Source organism: Bombyx mori, chromosome 15 (genome assembly GCF_030269925.1).
Source record: "Bombyx mori chromosome 15, ASM3026992v2".
NCBI classification, from domain to species: Eukaryota; Metazoa; Arthropoda; class Insecta; order Lepidoptera; family Bombycidae; genus Bombyx; species Bombyx mori.
This window is the reverse complement of record NC_085121.1, coordinates 6,614,631-6,640,174: the sequence shown is the minus strand read 5'-3', so window position 1 is coordinate 6,640,174 and position 25,544 is coordinate 6,614,631. Positions and strand designations below refer to the sequence as shown.

Genomic DNA, 25,544 nt, shown 5'->3' with positions numbered 1-25,544 from the left:
ATTACGAATGGAAACCACATTTTTGACTGAACTAAGGAAATAAAATGCTCGTTAACATCACAGACCGTACAGACCTAAGTACGTACGTGATCTGCATTTTAATTCACGAGCCTCGACCCGTGAGAGCTCTCGAAGTTAATCAGAAACCGTTCCCTGTATTATACATACATTTTAATACGTACAGGATAAGTCAGATGTCGAATTGAGCTATTTTACTAAAAAAAGAAAAAATGCTAGTAAATCTTTGGAGTCTACAATTCTATATCACAATTCCTCTTGATTAAATTTCGAAGTAGGGAGTCGTGTCCTTCGACTTGTGAATTGTGAAGTTTGAAACTCCTTTTAGCTCGCCATGTAAGTTCACGGCACGTTTGATTGCTTCGAACCGCCTTTTGTTTTCGATTCCAATAGTAGTTTGCGATTGTTTCGATTCCCTTTTCTTATTACACTCTTGTTTGTGTATGTAGATACACTTATGTATGTAGCACACGAAAAAATCTGAGATTCAGATGAGTTCAGGAAATAATTAAAAAAAAATATTTCGTAAATTCTTTGAATATCACCAAAAGCTACCTAGATTCAGATGAGTTCAGAAAATAATAAAAAAAAAATATTTCGTAAATTCTTTGAATATCACCAGAAGCTACCTACGAAGTTACTAGAATTCTAGTTTAAGCCAGATAGCGTTTGTGTTGAAGTTAAAATATTGTAGCTATTATTTAAAGTTTCCCTCAATATTTGTAGCTCAAACACATTGACATAGCGATTTCATTAAAGCTTGCGGTTTTTAAACTCATTATATTATTTCCGAGGTTCCATGTACAATAGAATAAAAGAAATGACGATAGGGTCGATTTGTCCGTAACTATGAAGGCTGTAAAATATTCATTATCAACATCAGCGGCCAAAAGTTGTCCACAGCTGGACATAGGCCTCTCCCAATCCACACTGAGTCCGATCTTCGGCTTTCCTAATTCACCCCTTAGAGGTCATCCTTCGAAGGTCATCGCACCACCTACCCGGGGAGCGTTCCACGTGACGTTTGCCACTGCAGTCTCCACTCAAGAACCCGTCTACTCCAGTAACGTAAAATATTCAAAAAGTTCGAAACATTACAGCGACAATAAAAACGTGAAATTAAATCGTGAAAAGTAGTTGTATTTGCAGTAACTGGGAGATCTTTTTTTTTATTGCTTAGTTGGGTGGACGAGCTCATAGCCCACCTGATGTTAAGTGGTTACTGGAACCCATATACATCTAGAACGTAAATGCGTCAAGTATAGTTACAACGGCTGCCCCACCCTTCAAACCGAAACGCATTACTGCTACACGACAGAAATAGGCAGGGTGGTGGTACCTACCCGCGCGGACTCACAAGAGGTCCTACCACCAGTAGTTACGCAAATTATAATTTTGCGGGATTTTTATTACACGATGTTATTCCTTCACCGTGGAAGTCAATCGTGAAGATTTGTTGAGTACGTATTTCATTAGAAACATTGGTACCCGCCTAGGATTCGAGCACCGGTGTATCACTTAACACGAATGCACCGGACGACTTATCCTTTAGGCCACGACGACTCGACGACATAATACAAAATTTTCTGAACGGGGTTTTGTTGTGAGAATACGTTAACAATACTACAATTTGTGTAATACGGTAAATGTTTTAGTTGATAAAATCACTCACACAGAATTTTGCGTATAACAATAGGGTACATACGAGAGTGTGGCCTTATTAATCTGAATAGGAGCTTGGGATTATAAAGGGCATTTTAACTGGCGTAAATGTAACAACGGATAAGTGGTAGCGGCAGATAGATCGTCTGTGTTTGTGTTTATGGAAGATATAAGGCAATCTCGTATACAATCAATAATTCCGAGTATATATAATGGATCTCCTCCTCCTTGCGTCGTTTCCTCACTGCTGAGGGTCGTGACCATTATACTTCGACATGATTTTACTCCTTGTAATGTCCCGCCAGCTAATAGGAGATGTATGGAAATGGTAGTGCAAGGTAGAGGGGGAAGAGGTCGACCGAAGAAGACATGGATGGAGTGTGTGAGTGACGATATGAGAGAGAGAGGAGTGAGTGTTGAGATGACGGCTGATAGAAGAGAATGGAAGAGAAAAATTAGCTGTGCCGACCCCACCTAGTGGGATAAGGTGGAGAAAAAGAAGAGAATGTCCTGCCAGCGCCTCTGATCATGGGCCGCATGAAGGGCGTATAATGGATATCAACGTCAAAAACGTTCTGTTGTTAGCTTATCTTTTTTTCCCTACCTATACCGATAGCCTTGAGAGGCTATTTTAGCTTCACCCTAACATGTAGGTGAGCTTACGAGGCTCAAACCGGAAGTGTTGCTAACACTGGCCCTAGCAAGAGCAGTGCTTCGCAGAATCTATTACCGGATCGGAAACGCGACCCACTCACTGAGAAGATCCGGCGAGAAATTCAGTGGGCTGTGTCTATGGGTTAGCTTATCATTTTAGTTTATTCATATGAAACACGAAGATTGGAGACTTGACGCATCAGCTGCTCATAGTTCTCTAAAATCAACAAAATCAAACATAATTTAATTTTAACGGCAGAGTTCCCTCAGCGCTGTCACGGTACACAGCGGCCAATCTTTGTTTCGGACATTGCCGTTGTCCACGGGCGGCGGAAACGGCATACGCCTCGCGCTTCGTTCAATCTGCGACGTTAATAAAGAAAATAAACAATAAGGCACCGGCGCAAACCGTCTCACGTAGTTAATTTGTTATACAAACGAACAAACCAAATATTACAATATCTAATTCGATTATATTGCTTATTTATTGAACGTCGTTTGAATCACTTCTAATACTGATTGAATAAATGTACTAGTATCATTTTCATTATTTGACACTAACTTTTACTGGTGGTAAGACGTTTTGTGAGTCCGCACGGGTAGGTATCACCACCCTGCCTATTTCTGCCGTGATGCGTAATGCGTTTCGGTTTGAAGGGTGGGCCAGCCGTTGTAACTATACTGAGACCTTAGAACTTATATCTCAAGGTGGGTGGCGCATTTACGTTGTAGATGTCTATGGGTTCCAGTAACCACTTAACAACCAGGTGGGCTGTGAGCTCGTCCACCCATCTAAGCAATAAAAAAAATATATTTCTTTACATACGAGGACATTATCCTACTTTCGAATTATAAATGAAAGTTATAATTTTCTTTGTCTTCTTTGTTTATTTTTTACATTTATCTTAAGTAGAATATTTGTGATGAATGTCATTCACAATACAGATATGAGGTAACTATATTTTAAAAGTAGGTACTATTGTTCACAAACCTTTCAAAACACAAGATTACCTAAATATTTTTCACAGGACACTAATAATTATGAGTATTGTTTACTAATACAAATTAAGATAATCATTGAAAGTAAAAATAAGGTGAACGATTGAGAGTATTTATTTATTTATTTATTACATATTCGTCAAAATTCATTAATTTTAAAACTCTAAAACTCGCGTAAGGGTTTTAATAGCAACACAACGTACATTTTAATGACTGAGTTAAGTTATATGGTTCACATGTTTTCACGAACATAAAAGTAGCAACTCAGTTGAATATATGATTAAAAAGTGCGGTTGGTAGTTGTGTACGAGAATAACTGGGTCAATGAGGTCTGCGACCCACGGAGGGGAGTTGTTTCTCAAGCACCATGCACACTTGTAAGCTGGGCTCGATAATACAAAATCAAATAGATTCGATTGTATTAGTTAATGTTTCATACATATACGTTCGTAAATTATACAAGATTATTATTGCACAAAAAAATCAATACATACGTCGTCTTATTCTATAAGCCGACAGACAATACGCTTTCAGTCTAGCGCTCGGTAAAACCTTTCCAGAAACTACTTCCAAACAGCGATTTCGAATCCGAAACTATTTGACAGGACGTGAGCTCATACGGTGACTTATGAGGAGTTTTGAGTGTCGTGTGAAACTACAAGAGGCACGGGTTCTGAATATAATATTAAGTAAACTTTAAAAGTAATGATCATCAGGAATGAAACGTGCAATAAGTTCAGCTTTCAAAATTACAACGGTACGCAATGAAGTACATACATAAAAATATCTATGTCGTCACTACACTTTTTTTTTCCTACCTAAGCTGATAGCCTTGAGAGGCTATTTCAGCATAACCTTAACTAGTAGGTGAGCTCACGGGGCTCAAACCGGAGTGATGCTAACACTGATCCTAGCAAGAGCAGCACTGCTCTCCCATGGTGGTGGCTGCGGTCTGAAGTCGCCGATGAAGCAACGCCTTCTTCCTACACGAGTAGTAGATGGCCGTGTCATCGGCGAAGAGCAGCACTGCTCTTGCTAGCTGTGAAGAGAAGCACTTCACAGAATCTACCACCGGATCGGAAACGCGACCCACTGAGAAGATCCGGCGAGAAACTCAGTCAAAATATTTACACGAATTTATGCGGTTGCTAGTTAACTAAGTTACAGATTAAACGTTGTAATATAACATAGCCTTATAGTATATGTATGTCGGAGGTGTTTTCAGTGGTTCTTCATTCTCCTTGTCTCGCCGCTGAGGATCTTGAGTAGTCTGACGGCCGGCGCCTCGAACGCGATTGAAATAGCTAGCGACGCTAAGAAGGCCATTACCGCATACCCCGCATAAACCGCCAGCTGCAATCATATACATTTATTAATTATTTGATCAGAATCGTTTCTATCGATTGGTGCCGCAAGCCAAACGCGTATTTCTTCTTTTAATCGAAGTGAATAATAATAAAAATCTGTTTTCTTAGAAATCGACTGAATATTGTCTTATAATACCGCATTCTCTTCGGATTTTTGCAAATCTTAGACATAATTAAAACTACTTTTAGGGTCTTATAATCTTGCATTTATTAATAATCATTATAATATTTCTGTTGTTTCGAATACTTTTTTACTATTTTCACGTTCACTAATCTAATCTAATTTAAGTCATATTAGATCTGGTAATAAACGGAAATTTCGGTACGCGATATGAATACACTTTCCCTTTTATATATGTACTCACGTGTTTTCATTTATCTAGTAAGACGTAGGCGTGAAAATAGAATTGGTAGCGATTTGTAATTAGCCCCATTAAGCAGTCGCGCGGCTGGCAAAGGAATAACGCGACGTTAGCAGTAAGTTAGTCGGGCAACTGCTTGTAATTATGCACCGGAGCGTGTGCTAATACACAGGTACGTGTTCGTCGTCGTGGGAAACGAGTTAGAAAGGTCGCGTTTTCCTCAAACTTGAGCCAACAGTCGGGCGTTACGTAAGCCAAGGAAACGGTCACATCGGATTCATCCAAATGATTCTTGGAATCCGTTCTCAAAGCCCTTACGTGTTTCTCTGTAAAACCGGAATATTTGCTTCACAATGACAACCCGGCTAACTTGATTGATGATCAAAGTTCAAAAGGAAATACTTCTGTAGTTCGAGTCGAACCTTGTTAGGGGAAACTACCCAAATTACGTGTAGCAAGTTGCTATAAAGACGATCCAAAATTTATACGGAGAACTTAACAAATATTTCTGAAGGCCTGATCTATGAAATTGTTTATTTGAAACAGCAAGTTTATTAGCCTTAACTAATAACTAATTGTTACAGTTAACTTATGATACCTAATCAAATTCCAAACACGAAATAACAATTATCATGATTCGGCTTTAGAGTATTTTCGGTAAAATGATGAAATTTATATTGTATGTCTTCGAATGACAAATATATACATACACCTTTAGTGATATCGAGACTATTGTTATACGGTTTTGGTCTATTTGTTTTTACCCTTTAACAATATTTGACGTAGGTGCGTATATTTTTGATGTCTTAAACAAGACTCGAACTAATAGAAAAACCATTTAGGCCTAATTCAATACGGCTCCGAGGCTGTAACGATATTCAAAAGAAATCTCCAAAGAAAAGGTCAAAGGCCATTACAAATCCATTGGGATAATATGAAACCGATGTTTGTGTTTTTAATATTAGAAGAACGGGTTTAACCGTAGTATAAATAATTATAAGATCTGCAGAATATCTTAATCATATTGTAGTGTTATATAGAAAAATAACAATAAAAGTAAGATAACGAGATTTACAATGTCATTGATTTACGGTAAACATTTGATCACGAGATGTATGTGCTTGTGTAAATCGAACGATAACTAAATATGATATAGAGGTTGGAATTTTATCCGATTCTATCTCTTTCCCACTTATTAGTTGGCCGTACGCGTGAACAGACTTTAAAAGATAAAGTAACAGACTTTAAGATCTCTCACTAAGTCGCGGTTTTAACGGATAATCTCACGCTCAACATCGCAGTGGCGCAGCGCTAATTGCCGAGCATTGTATTTCAGAATAAAAGCAGCGCGTTTAAGGCGCAATCCAGATCCAGACATCGCACTTGCTAATGTGTTAATTAAACACTTCGTATTTACTTTTGTAGTTTATCGGCTCTTCAAGATACATTTTTAATTTAGAAGGATGGATAATTTCATAGCCTATCAGATGCTAAGCGGCACTGGAGTACATAGACGTGAATACTGCTACCGTGAGACATTAAACTGAGGTCTGAAGTGTATGAAGAAAATTAAAGTTGTTAGTAATCTTCTTTTAAGCGAAACGTATGACTGCTTCGCGGCAGAAATATTCTGGATGTTGGTACCTACCCGCACGGGCAGCGGCTCTCAATACGACAATTATTAAAGTATTCTTCTAAGGGAGCTCTTTAGAAACATTGTCCTATATTCATGAACCAGAGAGTGTCACGAGCGACTCTTTATCCCGGCAAAATGTAACGTATTTCATTATTTCTGAATTACTTTATTATTTAAAGCGGGTGAAACCGCTCGTCGCCTCTCCCTGGACACAAAGCCAAAGGGAACACATAGTCCGTATTCCAATTAAATTATCCAAAAATATGTTTACAAAGGTTACACTGATGTTTATATATAATTTGCACGTTTGCCAAGGTTCGGTCTTGGCGTTTATTTTCGGGTGTAAGTTGGGTTGTCGCCGTGTGAAATTTATTGCCGCAATAAGACACGGCCGCGATTTAATCTCATCCTGAATTCCGACTCAAATCGATAAACCTTTGTTTTAATAACGTTGACTTTTTGTTTGGAAGCGATACTATCGGATTACGTTGAACGAAATAAATTGTTAAAAATAAGCTTTTCGTATTTTAGATTCATATGTTGCGACAGCGATAGCCACGTATAATTTACAAGGATTATAATAATGTTTATATTAATTACTGTCGCCCAATATATGACCTTTCTTCATTATGGATAATTTAAATTAAAAATTACGAGTATTTGAAACCTAGTTATAACGTATCAGAAATTAAAAGTAATTAGAAGTAAGGAGTTTTTTTTTTTTTTTTGCTTATATGGGTGGACGAGCTCACAGCCCACCTGGTGTTAAGTGGTTACTGGAGCCCATAGACATCTACAACGTAAATGCGCCACCCACCTCGAGATATAAGTTCTAAGATCTCAGTATAGTTACAACGAGTTAATTAGAAGTAATGTTTTATTGAACATAACTATATAGAAGTGGATGACTTACCAACGAAATAACTTATACTTTTAATCGGTAGTTAGGTTTAACAGCAATTTAAGAAACTTGCGTAATTTTCAGTGCTTTTAAGTTTAATAGCCGAGTTGAATTTCACTAGTTTCGCAATTAACTATTTAGTGCCCGGTGCGCTTTTCTTAACGTACAAAACCATATTAGTTGGTATTCCAATGCCACCACATGCATATCTATATATTAATACGTGAAGCAGAAACTTTGTACTCCTTTTTACGAAAATTGCGCGGGCGGAGGAGTATGAAATTTCCCACACTTATAGAGAATACAGAGAAGGAGTGCAGAATACTAATATATTTTTTAAATCATGCATCAATAATACATTAAATCAATAAAAAAAACACGACACACACTAACATGTATTCGACATACACACACATATTTCAATTCTTTGCTTATTGTCAAACTTTTGTCATTGCTTTATTTTAGTCTGTGGTCAAATTGAGAATGGGTTAAATAGGTATTGTTTATCTTTATATTTATTTGTCTATAGTGTAATCGAAATCTGTGATTATGGAAGTATAATAATCTTTGACAATAAGATCCTTAATAATGTTCAAACTTATAATTTCAGTTAATTATAGTCGAATTTCGACTACTGCGGGACCACTAGTATATAAAATTTCATATTAACTCGACCTATTGTTCCAAAATTAAAATCACTGTCAAAGAGCTTATAACACACCCACACACACATACACATACACACATATTACAGTATCTACATGATAAAAAAATTAGAATACTCACAACGGTAGAGTTTTCCATGTGAAATGGTCCGTCGAGTAAGAAGGATGTGTACATCATAATGGTTGGATGCACGAGGTATGCGCAGTACGTGAGCCGACTCAGCGGCAGTAGTCCGCGGTACGACAGTGCCGAGTTCACTAGACCACCATATCCGCTGCAGCATGAGACAGCCACCCACGCTATAGCTACGCCCCAAGCTGGAGTAACAACACAACAATTAGTAATTTTGAAGTCGTCGTGGCCTAAAGGATAAGACGTCCGGTGCATTCGTGTTGAGCGATGCACCGGTGTTCGAATCCCGCAGGCAGGTACCAATTTTTCTAATGAAATACGTATTCGACAAATGTTCACGATTGACTTCCACGGTGAAGGAATAACATCGTGTAATAAAAATCAATCAATCAATTTTTTACTGGTGGTAGGACGTCTTTTCAGTCCGCACGGGTAGGTGCCATCCTGCCTATTTCTGCCGTGAAGCAGTAATGCGTTTCGCTTTGAGGAGTGGGGCAGCCGTTGTATCGTTAAAATTGAGACCTTAGAACACTTGTCCTAAAGTGGGTTTCGGCATTTACTTTATATTATAGATATGTATGGGTTCCGGTAACCACTTAACATCAGGTGGGCCGTAAGCTCGTTCAACCATCTAAGCATAAAAAAGTAATTTGTTTTTATCTTATAAATGCAAAAAGTTTTGGGATGTTTTAAATGAATAACAGACCATTCGGATTTTTGTAAAACTACCATTTGAACGAACGTTTAGAGAAAATACTTTATGCTAAGCAGCACACGGTAACTGATTCTGCCATGCGCCGATGTCAATGGGTAGTGATGATAACACGCCATCATCGATGAGGTAACTCAACTCAACTGTTTTAATCAGCTAAAAAACACTGTATTAAAGCCGCAAAAAACACTCTATTAAAGCCGCAAAAAATGCCTAAAGAATGAAAATAAGATAATTTTTGCATAAGATGTACAAAAGTTCTTTTTAGAAATAATACATTTTTTCACTAGATTAGTAAATATGTAGTAGTTAAGTATAATCGTTGACCTCCAAGATTGGTACGCTTTACAATGCGGCCACACAACGTTATTACTTAACATAATTACTTAAAGGAAAGTAGGTGAGCTTGAATCAGCAAATTACTATTGTTTTATGTTATGAGATCATTACTAAAGTTAAATTATATATTATGATTACGGGTCCGGTTTCGGCATCAACCTCCATTACATTTCGTATACTTAATAGGCGACAAAAAAGGCAAATTACGACAAACTTTTTTCTTAAATGGAAAATTAGACGAATTACGCAGGAGCTTTTATGCGTTTCGGCCTGAAGGGTAGGGCAGCCGTTGTAACTATACTTGAAACTTTAATCTCAAGGTTGGTGGCGCATTTAAGTTGTAGATGTCTATGGGCACCAGTAACCACTTAACACCAGGTGGGCTGTGAGCTCGTCCATCCATCTAAGCAACAAAAAAAAAAGCTTCTGCATGATAAAACTAAAAGGTTATTTATTCTACAGTACATGTAACCTTGGTAGCAACACATAAATCGAAGTTATGTACCGAACGCCGAATATGTGTAGGCAATTTGAGTGACAGTTTATCTCGTAGTTCGACACAAGAAAATCATTTGTAGCTCGCGAAAAGTGACTTTATGTGAAGTGTATAGACTTTCTGTCACTTTTCCCCAGTCGACAGTCGTTTATTGGTCACGTAAATTGATAAGAATTTAATGTTAATACAATTTTTTTTATTTTCTCTATAACAATCCACGCATTTCAAAGCATCAGCTACTTTTATAAATGTTGTTTAATACGTTTGTATATAAATGAAATTGCGAAGTCGCCGTCCACGCGTGTTTCGTATTTGTGACCTGATAATAATCCCTGGCGGGTCATATAGGAATAATTAATTGAGTTCAGAACAAGTGCCGTTGGATAAATTTTATAAAATACACGACAAGCCTACTTAGTTACTACGAGCCTACTAAGAACGTTTACTTTGCTTCTCCGCTTACATTTGACACAAGAAACTATACGCTAACTGAAAAGGTTAAGAGGAAATAAATAATTATCTGAAGTAATTTGACATTCGCACATATAGCCAATCATTAATAAACATTTTCTTTGTTGCCCCTTTATTAATTTGGATGTGAGCTTAGTACAAGGAATAAGATATATTATTTGATATTTAGACTGCATATAAGCGTATACTCGTTCGAAATGTTTTCATTAAAGCTCTTGACTTATCAGCCGATTTAAACAACATTCAGAATCCGATTTATTCAGCCGTTGCACGTATCTACACGAGGCTTTAATAGGAATTATGGAGACTATTCCAGAGGGGGAAACGCTGCATTCGAAGATTTAGTACCAAGACGCTCATGTTTAATGTATTCGGAGACTCCCAGGACATGACGCCGAAACACATATGTTGCAGCTCACCGCATACTACATTATTTCATATTATGTACACATATTTTCGACAAAATATTGACTAGTATTCATCCAATTATTTTTTACCCTATCTGTCAGATAAGTTGCAGAATTATGGTTCTAGTCATTACCAAAGAAAAACTGTCACTTATAGATTATTATTTTAGTGTTAGTTGATTAAGTAAAGCGCTATCTAAAAAGTGGGTAGTATCAACAGTTTTTTTTTTTTTTTTTTTTTCTCTTTCGGGCCGAGTGTCAACAGTGCCTTAATCCCATTACTTGTTTGCATCTTCTAAAAGTTCTTATTCACAATTAATTCTGTTGCACGCCCCATCAAAGACAGGCACGCGGCAACACAATGAAAAAGCGACGTGAATAGACTCGACTTAGATACTTTTTTACATATATAGTTAAACAGATTTGTCTTTAGTTCGATAACTATTTATATTTGTTAAATTCCATTTTCATTATTATTTTCTGAATTAGCTAGTCGACGAGCTAGTGTTATAATAAGAAAAAAAGAAAATAATTAGATATTTCCTACCATTACAAAAAAAAGTACCTAAATTAATACATATAAATCTTAAGGCGATTAAGGTGGGCGGACACTAGTTGGAACAAACTTTAACATCTATTTTCTACACACGTTCAACTTATGTATTTTGTGTGTTATAGTTTTCGGGGTTCGATTTCTTATGTGCTATTGGAAGTAAAAAAAAAATAGTTCCGTCGATCTCAACTAAAATGTTAAATGGGCTCAAACATTAAGAATATGTCTGTACATAATACGTACGTACACCCAGCGATCTTGGCATTGTCTATACTTAATATTTAAAGAGAAAAGATTTGTTTGTTTGTTAGTATTGAATAGGCTCCGAAACTACTGAACCGATTTGAAAAATTCTTTCACTGTTTGGAAGCTACACTATTCTCGAGTAATATAGGCTATAATCTTTTTTCGAAATAATTAGAGATCCTTACTAAAACTCCAATAATGGAACCCAAGGTGTAAAAAATTACCTAAAATATTCTTTACATTGCGTGCCCTGCGAAAACTATTGATGATAGAATAAAATAATGTACAGCGACTTTGTGGAACACATTATTATTTACAAAAAGTGTCCCGACAGCGTATGTCTAACTATTATAGTTATGCCGCAATAAGTGTTCTATTTTATTTAAAAAAAATAAAACATTGTCAAATATCGTTGAAATTTTTGTTAAAGACCCGAGCGGAGTCGGAGAGGGCCGCTAGTGTATAATAAAATGGAACGTGAATAAGACGTTTTTAATGCGTCGGATTAAACGTATACGAGAGTCTTGTAAGTGGGTACATGTTGAGACGCAGGTGCATTTTCCACGGTCTCAATTTCGACAAATTCCGTAATATGCGCGAAATCTCTTACAATTTGTTAGCAGACGGGCGAGATTGCAGTCGGGATGAAACAATTTGCCTTTTCATCGGTTATTGTTGTTTTCAAAAGATGAACTTCGGAGAGAAGATTTGATTATTTTTACGCTAAGAAAATTGGTTACGTAAAGAAAATATATATTTTTTCTAGATGTTGTTCGTGTCTTTTAGTCAGCTTCATTTTGAGGTTGACATCATTATTGACACTTGGAAAATGTGTCACACATCTATTCGTTTTCATAATAATTTATGAAATGAAAAACTGTTTATTATAAATATTTGTTAGTATAAAGAGCAACAAAACTTAGAAACTATCGGGGATCAGTGACATAACGTCCTGAGAAAGTTTTTGATTTAATTGAGTTCTAGTTTCATCATCATTATACTGAACTCTTATATTAGCATGTTTAGGTCTCTAATTAATGTAATCATATTACATATTAAAGTGAAACTTTTTTAGGCGCGTTGAGAGTAAAATTTAACTCGCGACAGATTCGTTACGGCTAGAGAGAAAAGATACAATTTAGGAAGAGCGAGAGTGAGAAAATAGATAGAACGTCTCGCGAACCACTCGACCGTGGAGAGAGATATACACGCAGCATTTTCTATTTTAAGATAATTTTGATTAGGGGATTAAAAACGGAGAAAACCACAATACCGCACACCGCAAAAGAAGTTTCAATTTTTTCACGTGCACCAGTTGCACCCTCATCTTATTTTTTTTTTATTCTTGTGGCATCTCAATCCACCTGACCTTAAGTAGTTATTGGAGCCCAAAGACATCATAGCGTGACTACCGATTATTTGAGACACGAGGTATATCTTTAAATTATATTGTACAAGTTGCGAGTCGGTTTTTTTTATTTTATTGCTTCGCTGGTAGGACGAACTCACAGCCCACCTGCTGTTAAGTGGTTACTGGAGCCCATAGAAATCTACAACGTAAATGCGCCACCCACCTTGAGATATAAGTTCTAAAGTTTCAAGTATAGTTACAACGGCTGCCCCACCCTTCAAACCGAAACGCATTACTGCTTCACGGCAGAAATAGGCAGGGTGGTGGTACCTACCCGCGCGGGCTCACAAGAGGTCCTACCACCAGTAATTACGCAAATTTGGTTTTTATTATACGACGTTATTCCTTCACCGTGGAAGTCAATCGTGAACATTTGTTGAGTGCGACGTACTTCATTAGAAAAATTGGTACCCGCTTGAGATTCGAACATCGGTGTATCGCTCAACACGAATGAACCGGACGTCTTATCCTTTAGGCCACGATGACTTCATTGTGTGTGGGATGTAACAAAATGTATGGGTTTGTACTTGAAATAATTAAGACTTAATAAAATCATAAATAGATAAATGTTATGATTTGTAGATCCTGTTTGGATATTACAGTTGTGGCTAGTTTAATTTATTTATTGTAATGTTTATTAGCGACCAAACATTTTATAGGTAACACTATTTATATTATATTAAAATGTGATATTTTTTTATTGTGATTCTACCCAAGATTTGCAATAGTGTAATCTTACTCTGAATTTTTCCAAGTTGTATAAATGTCGTCAAATTCATATAGAATTTTATTAATATTTAGAGCGTTAAGCGGTCATTCTACTCTTGTTACATTTCATTGTATAATTACAATGTATGAATAAATAATTTAAGAGTAATAAGTGCGTACCGGTATGTCCAATGCTGATGTAGAAGGCAGTGGGCCACACGTCGAAGTATCCGTCGACCATGCTGAAGATGAGACAGGCGATGATGGCGAGGGCGCTCGGCCAGCCCAACGCCACCAGCCAGTAAGGGATCCGCTTCTGACATCTAGTCTTGTGCAGGTACCAGCCCACTATCATACCTATACGTTATAATGTTCGTTATGGTTATCAATGTTCCTTTCTAATTTTATACATAATTAGGTAGTTTTTTTTTTATTACAATTCATGTAAAATTTACATTGGCGGACTTAATGCCTAAGGCAGTGAATAGTGGTAGGTGCAATGAAATTTATATTAATTTACAAATACATACACAAAAAAGAAGTATATACATACATATATACAAAATCACATATTATTATACATACATACATTAATACATACTTACATACATACAGACATATAATAGTTTATACAGTATTAAAAGGAATATATTAATAAATTTCCTTAACAAATAACTTCATCTTAATAAGTTCATGACGATTCCGCTAACTTTTCCAACAAAATTCGCCGAACCCTTAACTTGAACGCGCAACGGTTAGTAACAGTCCTGATCTCGAGAGGAAGCGCATTCCATAGCAGAACAGATTGCACGACGAAAGAGTTACGAACATAACTAGAACTATGTGTGGGACAACGAATTAATAGGCTATGAAGAGAACGTAGGGCCTGCTCATAGCTGGAGTGAAGATATTGAAAATAGGGAGTTAGATAGGAAAGAGGTCCGGGAGACATAAGTAAGGAATGGAGAGTCGTCAGTGCACGTAAATTACGACGCTGGCGAATCGGTAGAAGTTTGAGCTGACCACGATAGGAAGATATATGATCATATTTACGAAGATTAAAAATAAATCGAATGCAGTTGTTATGAAGACGATCAAGTTTATTAAGAAGGTCTGCATTCAGGTCAAAATAACACACATCACCGTAATCAGTTATAGAGAAGATCAAGGCTTGTACTAGCATAGTAGATGTGGTTTAAAATTTTACACGTAGACTAAAAACTTTTTACAACTTCTGACACCAGTTAGAATGTATTTCTTAGTCGTTTCTGAGGTTATCGGAAATCACATCTCAAATGCGGCCTTGAGACAAAAAGCCGTAGATTAGTATAACGACCCGAGTCGATCTTCAAACAAAATCTCCTGAAATTGATTTAAACTCATTTACGTTATAGGCCGAAGCGAAACCGAGTTATTCTGATTACGTCCTTCAAAATTCACCGTCCACGACAAAACGAGAGATCGTTGAAATGACAACGTCGAGTTGAAACATTCCAACGACTTGTTATCGAATACTCGAGTCGTCCATTCGGTTTTTTTTCAGAGGGTTTTTACGAGCGGCACCCTGACCTACGGAGAGGAGCTGAAACGTTACGAGAACTCTTTCAAAAGGATCGATAAGAACGTAAAAGAGACGCTTCTCGTGCGATTCCAATTTCCAAAGGCCCGTGATAGAGTTCTTTGTTTGCCTAAGAATATTTTTAAGTGCACGTAATTCGTTGTTTATACTGAAATTGTGTTTAAGAACAAATAATATAAATTTTGTGAACAGTACTAATAGATTTAAAACTGATGTATTTATAATATCTTTTTAATTTATTCGTATGTATAAATTATGCTAAATTTAATACTCTTCGTACGCGAAATATGCTTAAAAAGAGGACAAAGTCGTATACGTTTCAACATTTATTATTAAATCATTTAAATCTCTATTTAGCATATTTGTATTTATAAATACTGAATTATAGATATTTTAGGTAAAATGTAGTATAATTTCACTGCGAGCCGTTTCTAACATCATGAATTTGAATGAAAAAGTTTTTTTAAATACAAAAATCTACAATAAGTGATGTGACAATTCCGAATTTTGAACATTGAGATACACTTATATGGCCTATAGGGTTGTATGACGTATAATATTCAATAAGTTGGTGCTATTGTAATGCTTTATTTGTTATTATTGTTTTCTGTATTCTCCATCCATATCGACTTATTCTTCAACTTTAATGACATGGGGAAGAAAGATTGAAGCATTCGCATCGCATTCCAACCAAAGTTTTGGGCTCAAAGTTTTGTTTCACATAAACTACGCCATTTTATTTGTTTCAACAGTAAGTTCCTTGTCATTGTATTTATAGGAGTGGATCAATGTTATTCAATACCAAAATACTGATAAAAGGCAAATTGTTTGGAACGTAAGCCATAAGTCAATTTCGGTATTAATCGAAGTGTTATTATAAAAACTAGTGGTCCCGCAGTAGTCGAAATTCGACTATAATTAACTGAAATTGTAAGTTTGTACACTATTATGTTTGTTTTTTATACTTCTGTAATCACAAATTTCGCCAAGACTACATTATAAAAAATATTAACAAAGACGAACAATATTTAATCTATTCTCAATTTGACAACAGACGTCAAGAACAAAAGTTTGACAATAAATAGTATGCATGCGTGTGTGCGTCAAATACATGGTATGTAGTGTGTGTAATGTTTTATTTATTGATTTAATGTACCTTTTATGCATTATTTAAAAAAAAATTAGCATTGTGCACTTCTTCTCTATATTCTCTATAGGTGTAGAAAAATTTCATACTCCTTTATGCGCAATTTTCGTAAAAAGGGATACAAAGTTTTTGCTTAAAATAAATATATAAATAGTTATTCAGATTTAGTCTCCGTAAATTTACTTTGGAAGCGACAGTCGTATCGAACAAATAAGATATTGATTTACAGATCAATTGAATTGCCGAAAGGTAAATTCGGATGATTACGTCACGTATTCAATTTCATACCGGGAGGGTGTCTCGGAATTCAACGTCATGTTAAATTCGGGTTCATATTTGATTTGACCATCCTTAAAATATTGTAAAATTGGAAATTTAAATTTTACCGATCTTATTTATGAATCTTTCAAATCGATACCTTTCAAATCGATACAATTTTGGTAAGTTTCGGATTTCATAAACTAACAACGCTAACTCTGACAGGCTATTCGTAAATGGCAATACTTAATTTGAAAACTGCACAAGCAAGTTTTTATCTCGCATTTATATATTTTAATTTTATTACTTCCGACATTGTGTTCGTATGAAAAGGAACGAAATTTATCAAGAATATTTTTTATAGAACAAAGGCGGTAGTTAGCACGACATTCAAATGTTGACGAATAACACGTCACACGACCACGAAAACTGTAGTCCTCAAAACAACAAAGACAACAAACCAACGTAGTTTTAATTATGTCTATGACCACTAACAAAAACCGAAGAAAATGGCAATGCTTAGTTTGATCACAATTCCAAACAAAGCGAGAATAACAAAAGTCTAAACAAATGTTCTTTGATAATATTTAAAAAAATAATTGAAGCTAGCCTAATAATCTTAATAGACTCTAATATAATATTATTTTTCAAGCCTCTCTATTTCACAAGGAAAAATATAGCTCGAATATTAACAATCGAACCTGAACATGTACTGAAAAGTTTTTCAAAGGGAGTAGTAATAAAGTGCCCTTTGAAAAACTTTTCTATAGCATCCAATTTGGAGAGAAAGAACACCTCTTGTTTTAATTTCGTTCAGCAGAATGTCGTGTATGGCTCTCGATTCGTTTTGATAACTTTTCTACCTACATCTCGTTCATAATAAGTCCGGTCTTAATAGAGACTCTTTTAACGAGGAAATATAGAGAGTATTAAATTCAAATTTAAGAGTTGTGATTGCACGGGAAAAGCGGACTTAAAGATTTGATTGCAAAGGGTATTTTTTACGACGGTGCTTAGTTTATGAATTACCACTGTTTAGGGATTATTATTATCAAATAAAGTCATTGATAATTTAAAAAAAAATGTGGTGTCGTGGGACACCATGTAGGAACGAAGTTCCTTCGGCTAATGTAGAATCGACACAATTTGCAAAAAAAAACCGTGCTTAATTTTATGTTGGTTTTCTTGATTTTCCTCTTAAATTTTGCTGATTAGTTTTTATTTAAGTACAGGAAAGTATTTAAGAAATTCAGTATTTTAGGAAATAATAAGTTACGTAAAATAAAAATAATATCAATTAAAATAACAAAATATGTCTCTTTATTTTTGTTTGACAACATAAAATTACATAGAAATAGAAATAATTACAAAATAGAGAGAGAAGGGATGAGAGAACGAAAAGAAAGAGGGAGAAAGAGAAAGGTATTATACACTACTCGCTTGTGTATACGACTGTCGCGCCTGCGCACGTCTCATTTAACGGTTTTATTCCACGCACTTTTTTCCACGGATTTTTTCCACGCACTTTTTCCACGGATTTTTTCTTACGGTTTTACTATCACATTTTTTTCAGTTCGGTCGCGCAGCAAAATCCCTATCCCCTCCAAGCCTGCCGTAAGGAACTTCGTTCCAAAAATTCAAACAAAATATGTTTGTAATGTACAGAAAAATTTAACTTGTATGTTTCAAATTAAAATTGAATCAAATTTCACAGTGTTCCTAAATACAACTAAATAATAAGTAGCAGAAGCATTTTTTTTTAAATATTTTTTTTGCTTAGGTGGATGGACGAGCTCACACAGCCCACCTGGTGTTAAGTGGTTGCTGGAGCCCATAGACATCTACAATGTAAATGCGCCACCCACCTTGAGACATAAGTTCTAAGATCTCAGTATAGTTACAACGGCTGCCCCACCTTTCAAACCGAAACACATTACTGCTTCACGGCAGAAATAGACAGGGCGGAAATTTATTTAGCAGAATTATGTGATAACGTATTTGTCCCTAAAAAGTTTTATTACATTTGAATGTTTTTTCGAGTCCAACGAAACGTGAAGTGACAAAACCCAATAATGGAGTTAAACCGATTCCCGGACAGATAGGATTACGGGATCGGGCGGCCGGGAACAGTTAGCATCGCACAGGGGAACAATAAACGAGAATTAACATGACTTATTTAACGTTTTTTTTTTCTTTCTTTTTTTGTCATATTATTATCAGTATCATACAGTATGTTATGTAATACATATTCTATTTGTATGGTTTTTAAATAGTCATCTGTGTTTTTCAAAATTGTGTTGCAAGTATTTAAATGTTATTCGCAATCTACAATGTGAGTTACAAAAAAAAGTTCAATGTAATCCGAATAAAACATTACTATTACAATATTTGTCAGAGACGTTCAGTAGTTTGGTAGCTAAATGAAACGCAGCACGATTCCCGAGAGATCCCGGCTAACTTCGTGCTACGACAGAGCCTAACCGATAGAGGCGCGTAGACGCCATCACAGTCACACATACAATCCAGCCTTCTTGAAGAGCGGTGCCTCCGTCCTAAGAACTGTCATTCAAGAGAAGAGAGAAGAGAAGTCAAGAGAAAATTTCTAAATTGTTCTAAGACAACAAACGTGATTGGTGTACTCAATATTTTTCTTAGCTCGATCACCCTATTTGCCCCTACGATGTCTGACGCTGGTACATGGTAAAACTATAAGGTATGGGTATACTTGTATAACTAATTAAAAATAGAAATATAATCTGTCTATATGTTTGAAAGAACAAAGGTCGAATATATATATTTAGAAGAAATAAAAAGGAATTGCCAAGCTAAGGTTTCGTCTTAATCCCGAAATAGAATTCAATTAACTCTGTGATAATTCACGCATTTCGTATCTATATGTATCGAATTACACTGCTAGTTATAAAATTTAAAGATCTATTTTTTATTGCTTCAACTGCTGTTGAGCTACTGAGGCCCATTGACATTAACAACGCTGTCACCTATCTTGAGAACTCATGTTCTAAGCCTCAGTTTTATTGTCTTTTCTTTCTTTATGATTGAAGAATTGCTGGTGCCCTAGAGGCCTTTCCAGTTTCACCAAGAAAGGTGGGCGAGCAAAGGTTCAGCCAGGAGGGGTGGGATTTGCTAACAGCTGGCCGAGCGCCTCCGAAGGAGACCTAACAACTCAAGAGCAGCTGCTTCGCGAATGAATCTACAACCGGATCGGAATCGCGATCAGCTGAGAAGATCCAGCGAGAAGCTCAGCGGGCTGATGTGCTCCTAGTGTTAGAGCTGAAGGCGTTTAATGCAAGAGTTATATAGCATTTGACCACGCATTTCGTACATTTCAAATTACATTGCTAATAGTATTAAAGAAGCAATTAAAGAGGTTATTAAAATAACAGATTTAAATTACGCTAGAGACATGTATTTACGGGGAATATATCCTCACAAAAAAGCACTACATCCGTATTAAAATCTCAACTAATCAATGACCGGTTTATTTATAGCAAACCAAGCTTTATACGACCGCAGTACGCTTTCGGAACGGTCATTGAATAGTCTACGTGAGGTTTGTAAATGTTAGATTAGTTTTTATCCGCTTACCGACTAAATACGGTCCGATCCTTGACCAGGGCTTATCGTATAAAGGGTCGAACATTTCAAAGGGCTCCTGTATCCTCGCTTTGTACTGTAGCCAAACAGATATATAGATGGTCGTCGCCCAAGAACTCAACATGATCACGCCTAATGACCCGAACGCGATTTTCGGATGTCTGAAACAAACAAAAAAAACAATAATCTATACATATAAATAAAATTAGAGTGTCTGTTTGTAATATTGAAATAACCGCTTTTTACTACATGCATATGAATATATATACGGTACATACACCAAAATAACATTTTTTACAAATTTTTGTCTGTCTGTCTGTCTGTTTGTTCCGGCTAATCTCTGGAACGGCTGAACCGATTTTGATGAGACTTTCACTAATAGGTAGCTGATGATATAAGTAGTAACTTAGGCTACTTTTTTTAGACTAGCTTCGCCCCGCGGCGTCACCCGCAGTTATTTTCGTAGCGCGCGCAACATGGCAGGACTCGCCTATCAATCAATAATAAAATTTAATGGTTCCGAAGCGAAGTGAGGGCGGGTCGCTAGTAAGTAATACTTTTGTGGGAATAGTTTTGTTCTCAACAATCGGCTGATTGCCGTCTCCACCAATCAGGGGAGCCTAATTGAATAAAATGTGGTTGTCGAGAATAATAACTTGCGAGGAATAGAGTAGCTTTGGAAACTAAGAGGTCGTTATATTACATAAATAATGTAAAAAAATACATACTTAACAGAAATGAGCAGCAATATGATCCCGACGACATAGAACTGTGTGTCATTGGCCATGTACCACGACCAGACCATGCACATCTCTCGTTGTGGATACAAATTGTTGATGTACAATAGGTTCCTCCACCACCAGTTGTCGCAGGTGATATGGTCGAAGATCGCCGGCTCGAACACTGTGTGATCGTGGGTGTACCTTAAAGCGATTTCATTAACGCCGATCACGAAGGCGTAAGCTGGTGTGAGTCTAACCACGCGATACGATAATAAAATCATAAAGGATTTTATCATCTTAAATATTTCCTCTTTGGTGTACGATTGAGTCTTTGATTCAGTTATGAATGTGTCTTGGCTGATCACTGAAATGGAGAGCGCGGGGCTGGTGAACCCGTTCATGTTTTTGTTGATGTCCTGTTTATCTTCTACGACTTTCGGCTTGGACTTTTTCTCTTCTGTCCGCAAAAACAGAATCGTGACAAGTATCCCACTGAAACGAAAATAATAATTTCATAAAGACGGACTCGGTGACGCAGTAATTAGCGACCCTGAATGTTGCGCCGAGGGTCGTGGGTTCGATTCCCACGTCGGGTAAGCGTTGTGTGCTGAACTAGTTTGTTTGCTCTTTGCATTGTTGTTTATTATCTATATATTTATACGTTTAAATGTTTATAAGGACGGCTATCAGACTCTAGTACCCATTGCACGGAATTCTAAATTGGGGATGACCGTGTACTATTTGTTCCCTGTTATTATAAGTTATTATTATAAGTAATTTTTTCTTCCTTTATTCGTATAATATTGAAATTATTTTTTTTATTTTTTTTCAATGTACTACGCCTAATAAATTCTATTCAAGAGAACGAAAGGCGGGGTCAATTTCAAACTACATTGTAATCCACTTTATGTCGTTATAGAAGGCTTTATATTTTACCCCAAGTGCGCTGAAATGTATTACCGTAATAGTGTTGGATCGAGGTCGGTCACGATTTTCTTTCACAGTACATGAACTATGTACCGGAAGATATAATACAATGTTTTACACACAAAACTAACCATATACTAAAAGAGATTGGGATCAAAATTAAGAAAGATTAATTGTGTATTACTTGGAGCATTAAAACGAACTGTGATTAACCACATGACATCTCACACCGATGACTTCTTTGCAATAATGCGGAAGAGAAGTGCATCGTTATTGCGTCGAGTCAGAGATAGTGGCAACAGTCTTCTGAAAATCATATCGATGGACTGCTGATTAATAGCTTTTGCAGCAGGCACTTGGAGAAAAAAAAAAGGAATGATATAAAATGTATGTGTTAAAAAAAAAATCCTTCTTTTAGGTTACTAACATAGATTATAAGTAATTCTTACTAACGAAATGTTATGGTTTAAAAAAACTGAAATAAAGTAAAAATAAAATAAATAAATTAATGAGGTTTTACATCAGGGCTTAGTGTGGTTAGGATTGGATCCTAAAATAGATAGAATACCTGATAACGAAGAAGGTGTCGACGCAATAAGAGGCGTTCCCAACGGACTGATACCAGAAACTGCGTTCTGTGATTACACGCATCGCCTTGTTGTCAGCCACATAGAATATTGTCAGGTAAGTGTGAACCATTATCACCCATAACACCGACATGAACCTGGAATATTATAAATTAACCGGTGTTAATCGCGTCTCAACGCGAACACAGGGATCCCAGTAATTTGGCGAATTAATTTAAAGACATTTGCGTCTGCTTAGCTTGCATTAATCAAATATACAGTAAAACTTATATTCTCGCTTGGATCTCAGTTGTGAGACCTATAGTCTAGTATAATGGAGGACATTATTTTTACAAACGATACTTTTGCGTGTTCCACAATATTCTTTTTACTATTTAGTAGTTTATTTTCAGTAAAATTCAGTCGTAGTAAAATTTCAATCTTTTTATAGGACTGGTGGTAGGACCCCTTATGAGTCCGCACGGGTAGGTACTACCACCCCGCCTATTTCTACCGTGAAGCAGTAATGCGTTTCGGTTTGAAGAGTGTGGCAGCCGTTGTACTGTCAAAAAAGTGAGACCTTACAACTCATGTCTCAAGGTGGGTGGCGGCATTTACATTGTAGATGTCTATACCAGATGGGCCGTGAGTTCGTCCATCAAAGCAATAAAAAAAGTACGTTAAATATGAAATATATAATTAAGGACGCGCTAACCTCATTCCATGAAGACACGTGAGAGCGCCGTCGCTAGGGGTGTCCGTGCTGAGGATCGTACGACCGTTCGATAATATCGAGAAGGATAACAATACCTCCGAACATACACCTGTCAAAAGATATGAGAACAAATTTTAATCCATTTTTTTTCTATATTGTGTTCTAAATAGACGGTAATGTGAGGAGAAGGCACCCTAAAGAATCTTGGATGAGCTTTCCGATAGATGAATGATAGGCCTAAATGGGAAAAAAGGACACGCTGTGCCGACCGGTTATCGATATGCGACCGGTACATAATTTGGGATAAGGGCAAGGTGATCTTTGTAATTTTGATTTGTTTGTTGCTTGGTTTTCTATGCAACCCATTGGATAATTAATCGGAGCCACATGAGGACAAAATCTCATTTGTCCAAAATAACAGCTGACTGTATGGTAAGAACGGAACACATGACTGCATTGCAGCAGGAAACAGCAGGATAATCTCATGCTATATCAGGGTAAATCAGTAAAAATTTATTTTTTTTGTTTTATGTTTAATTCCGTCATCCTGAAAGACATTTATGCTGCTAACCCTAACGTCGGGTGGTTGGACAGCCAGCACAGTCGCATCACTCGATAGGAGTAGATCGGGCGTCTTACTCACACTACGACGGTAGATAGAAAAAAATCAAAACCCACGAAAAACTACATCCTACTGCTAAGATAAATTCGTATTTAACTTCTGAACCAAAGACTATTATTATCTTTCAAGTGGCGATAACACGGTAATTACAAAACTACCGTGGAAACTTTGTCTGATATTAGCAAAAAGTACGAATATCCTGCAGAATAATCTTTATGGCATGACAAAAAGAAAAACCGCAGTGCACTAACTTTGCGCGTGTTGTCATAAACTTTACTTTGTAGAAGCTACCTGAGTGTAGTTATGACAGTAAAGCTTAACTTTTTTTTTATATTGCTTAGACTGGTAGACGAGCTCACAGCCCACCTGGTGTTAAGTGGTTACTGGAGCCCATAGACATCACGCAAATGCGCCACCCACCTTGTGATATAAGTTCTAAGGTCTCAAGTATAGTTACAACGGCTGCCCCACCCTTCCAACCGAAACGCATTACTGCTTCACGGTAGAAATAGGCAGGGTGGTGGTACCCACCCGCGCGGACTCACAAGAGGTCCTACCACCAGTACAAAACTTCCTTGTTACATCACTAAAGTTGTTTTATAGAGTAAATATTTATCCGAAATCGGTCCATTATAGACAACAATAATTGAAACCCATGTCGACTTGGAGCATTAATTTCATAATGTTCTGTCGAAATTTTAAATTAATCGTTTTGATGTAAATTCCATATCAAATTTAAATTACTTCCTAACTCTATATTTGTTCAGATAATATATTCTTATTTTAATTTGAATCCTGTTTGAACATAAATGAAAGTTACGAGACTCTTAGGAAGGCGCTCGTGTTCCTAATATCACATTCATTAAGTGAATTACGTGTGAAACTGCCTCAGGGGCTCACAGCGAGCCTCTTACACACTAGGCGGTATTAACTGAGCTCCTACACACTGTATTGTACTCTTTGCACATTACATTATGAATTCACATAGATGAAATAAAATCAAATTTGTACTGATCCGAATGGGCTACAGGTATTTGGGAATTTACTCAACTTAATGAATATAAAAAAAAAAAACATCGCATTATGTTTTCTTTTGTTTTCTTAGCTAAAGTTGACAGATGAGTACATCTATACTAATATCTACAGTGATTTTTACGGATGTTCCGTTATAACTACTGAACCGTGCATCCGATTGACTTGAAACTTGGTATCCATGTAGAAAATACATGTACTTAATGGATAGGCTAATATTTATATGAGTGTTGGACTCCCCTACACCAGTTTCGGGGGCGTTAATGATGAGAATCTTTGCGGGGGTGAGAAATAATAATGTTAATTTTAAATGCCCAGCAAAGCGAACGGGTACAGCTAGTGAACTCATAACTGAGTCCAAGGTAAATATCGCCACATTTTGAGATATGAGGTCGAAGTTGTATTGTAACAATAGATAAAAATATAGATTTGTATGTAGTGTAATATTAAGAAGATTCTATTTCTTTTAATCTTTTGTTCCAAAAACAGATTTGTATTTATAATTATTTTTTATAATAATTATAGAATCTTCAGAAACCAAAGTGGGAGACTTGAATGATTAATTAAAAAGAAGCATTTTTAGAGCTATTTTTTCTATAACTCTGATACTTGTTGAAGTTC

General features: G+C 36.3%; 1 protein-coding gene across 1 annotated transcript in view; it reads right to left on the bottom strand.

The window, feature by feature from the left end:
* Positions 1 to 3,202: 3,202 nt before the first annotated feature.
* LOC101735884 (nose resistant to fluoxetine protein 6) overlaps positions 3,203 to 25,544 on the bottom strand; it is a 95,527-nt gene continuing 73,185 nt past the window's right edge. The window contains exons 7-13 of the mRNA XM_012692552.4: positions 23,270 to 23,378; positions 22,557 to 22,712; positions 21,068 to 21,553; positions 20,331 to 20,500; positions 13,921 to 14,097; positions 8,386 to 8,582; positions 3,203 to 4,686 (exon numbers count right to left, since the gene is read on the bottom strand). Coding sequence (XP_012548006.1) covers positions 4,555 to 4,686; positions 8,386 to 8,582; positions 13,921 to 14,097; positions 20,331 to 20,500; positions 21,068 to 21,553; positions 22,557 to 22,712; positions 23,270 to 23,378 — 1,427 coding nt within the window. The 3' untranslated portion in view covers positions 3,203 to 4,554. The remainder of the gene's footprint in view (positions 4,687 to 8,385; positions 8,583 to 13,920; positions 14,098 to 20,330; positions 20,501 to 21,067; positions 21,554 to 22,556; positions 22,713 to 23,269; positions 23,379 to 25,544) is intronic.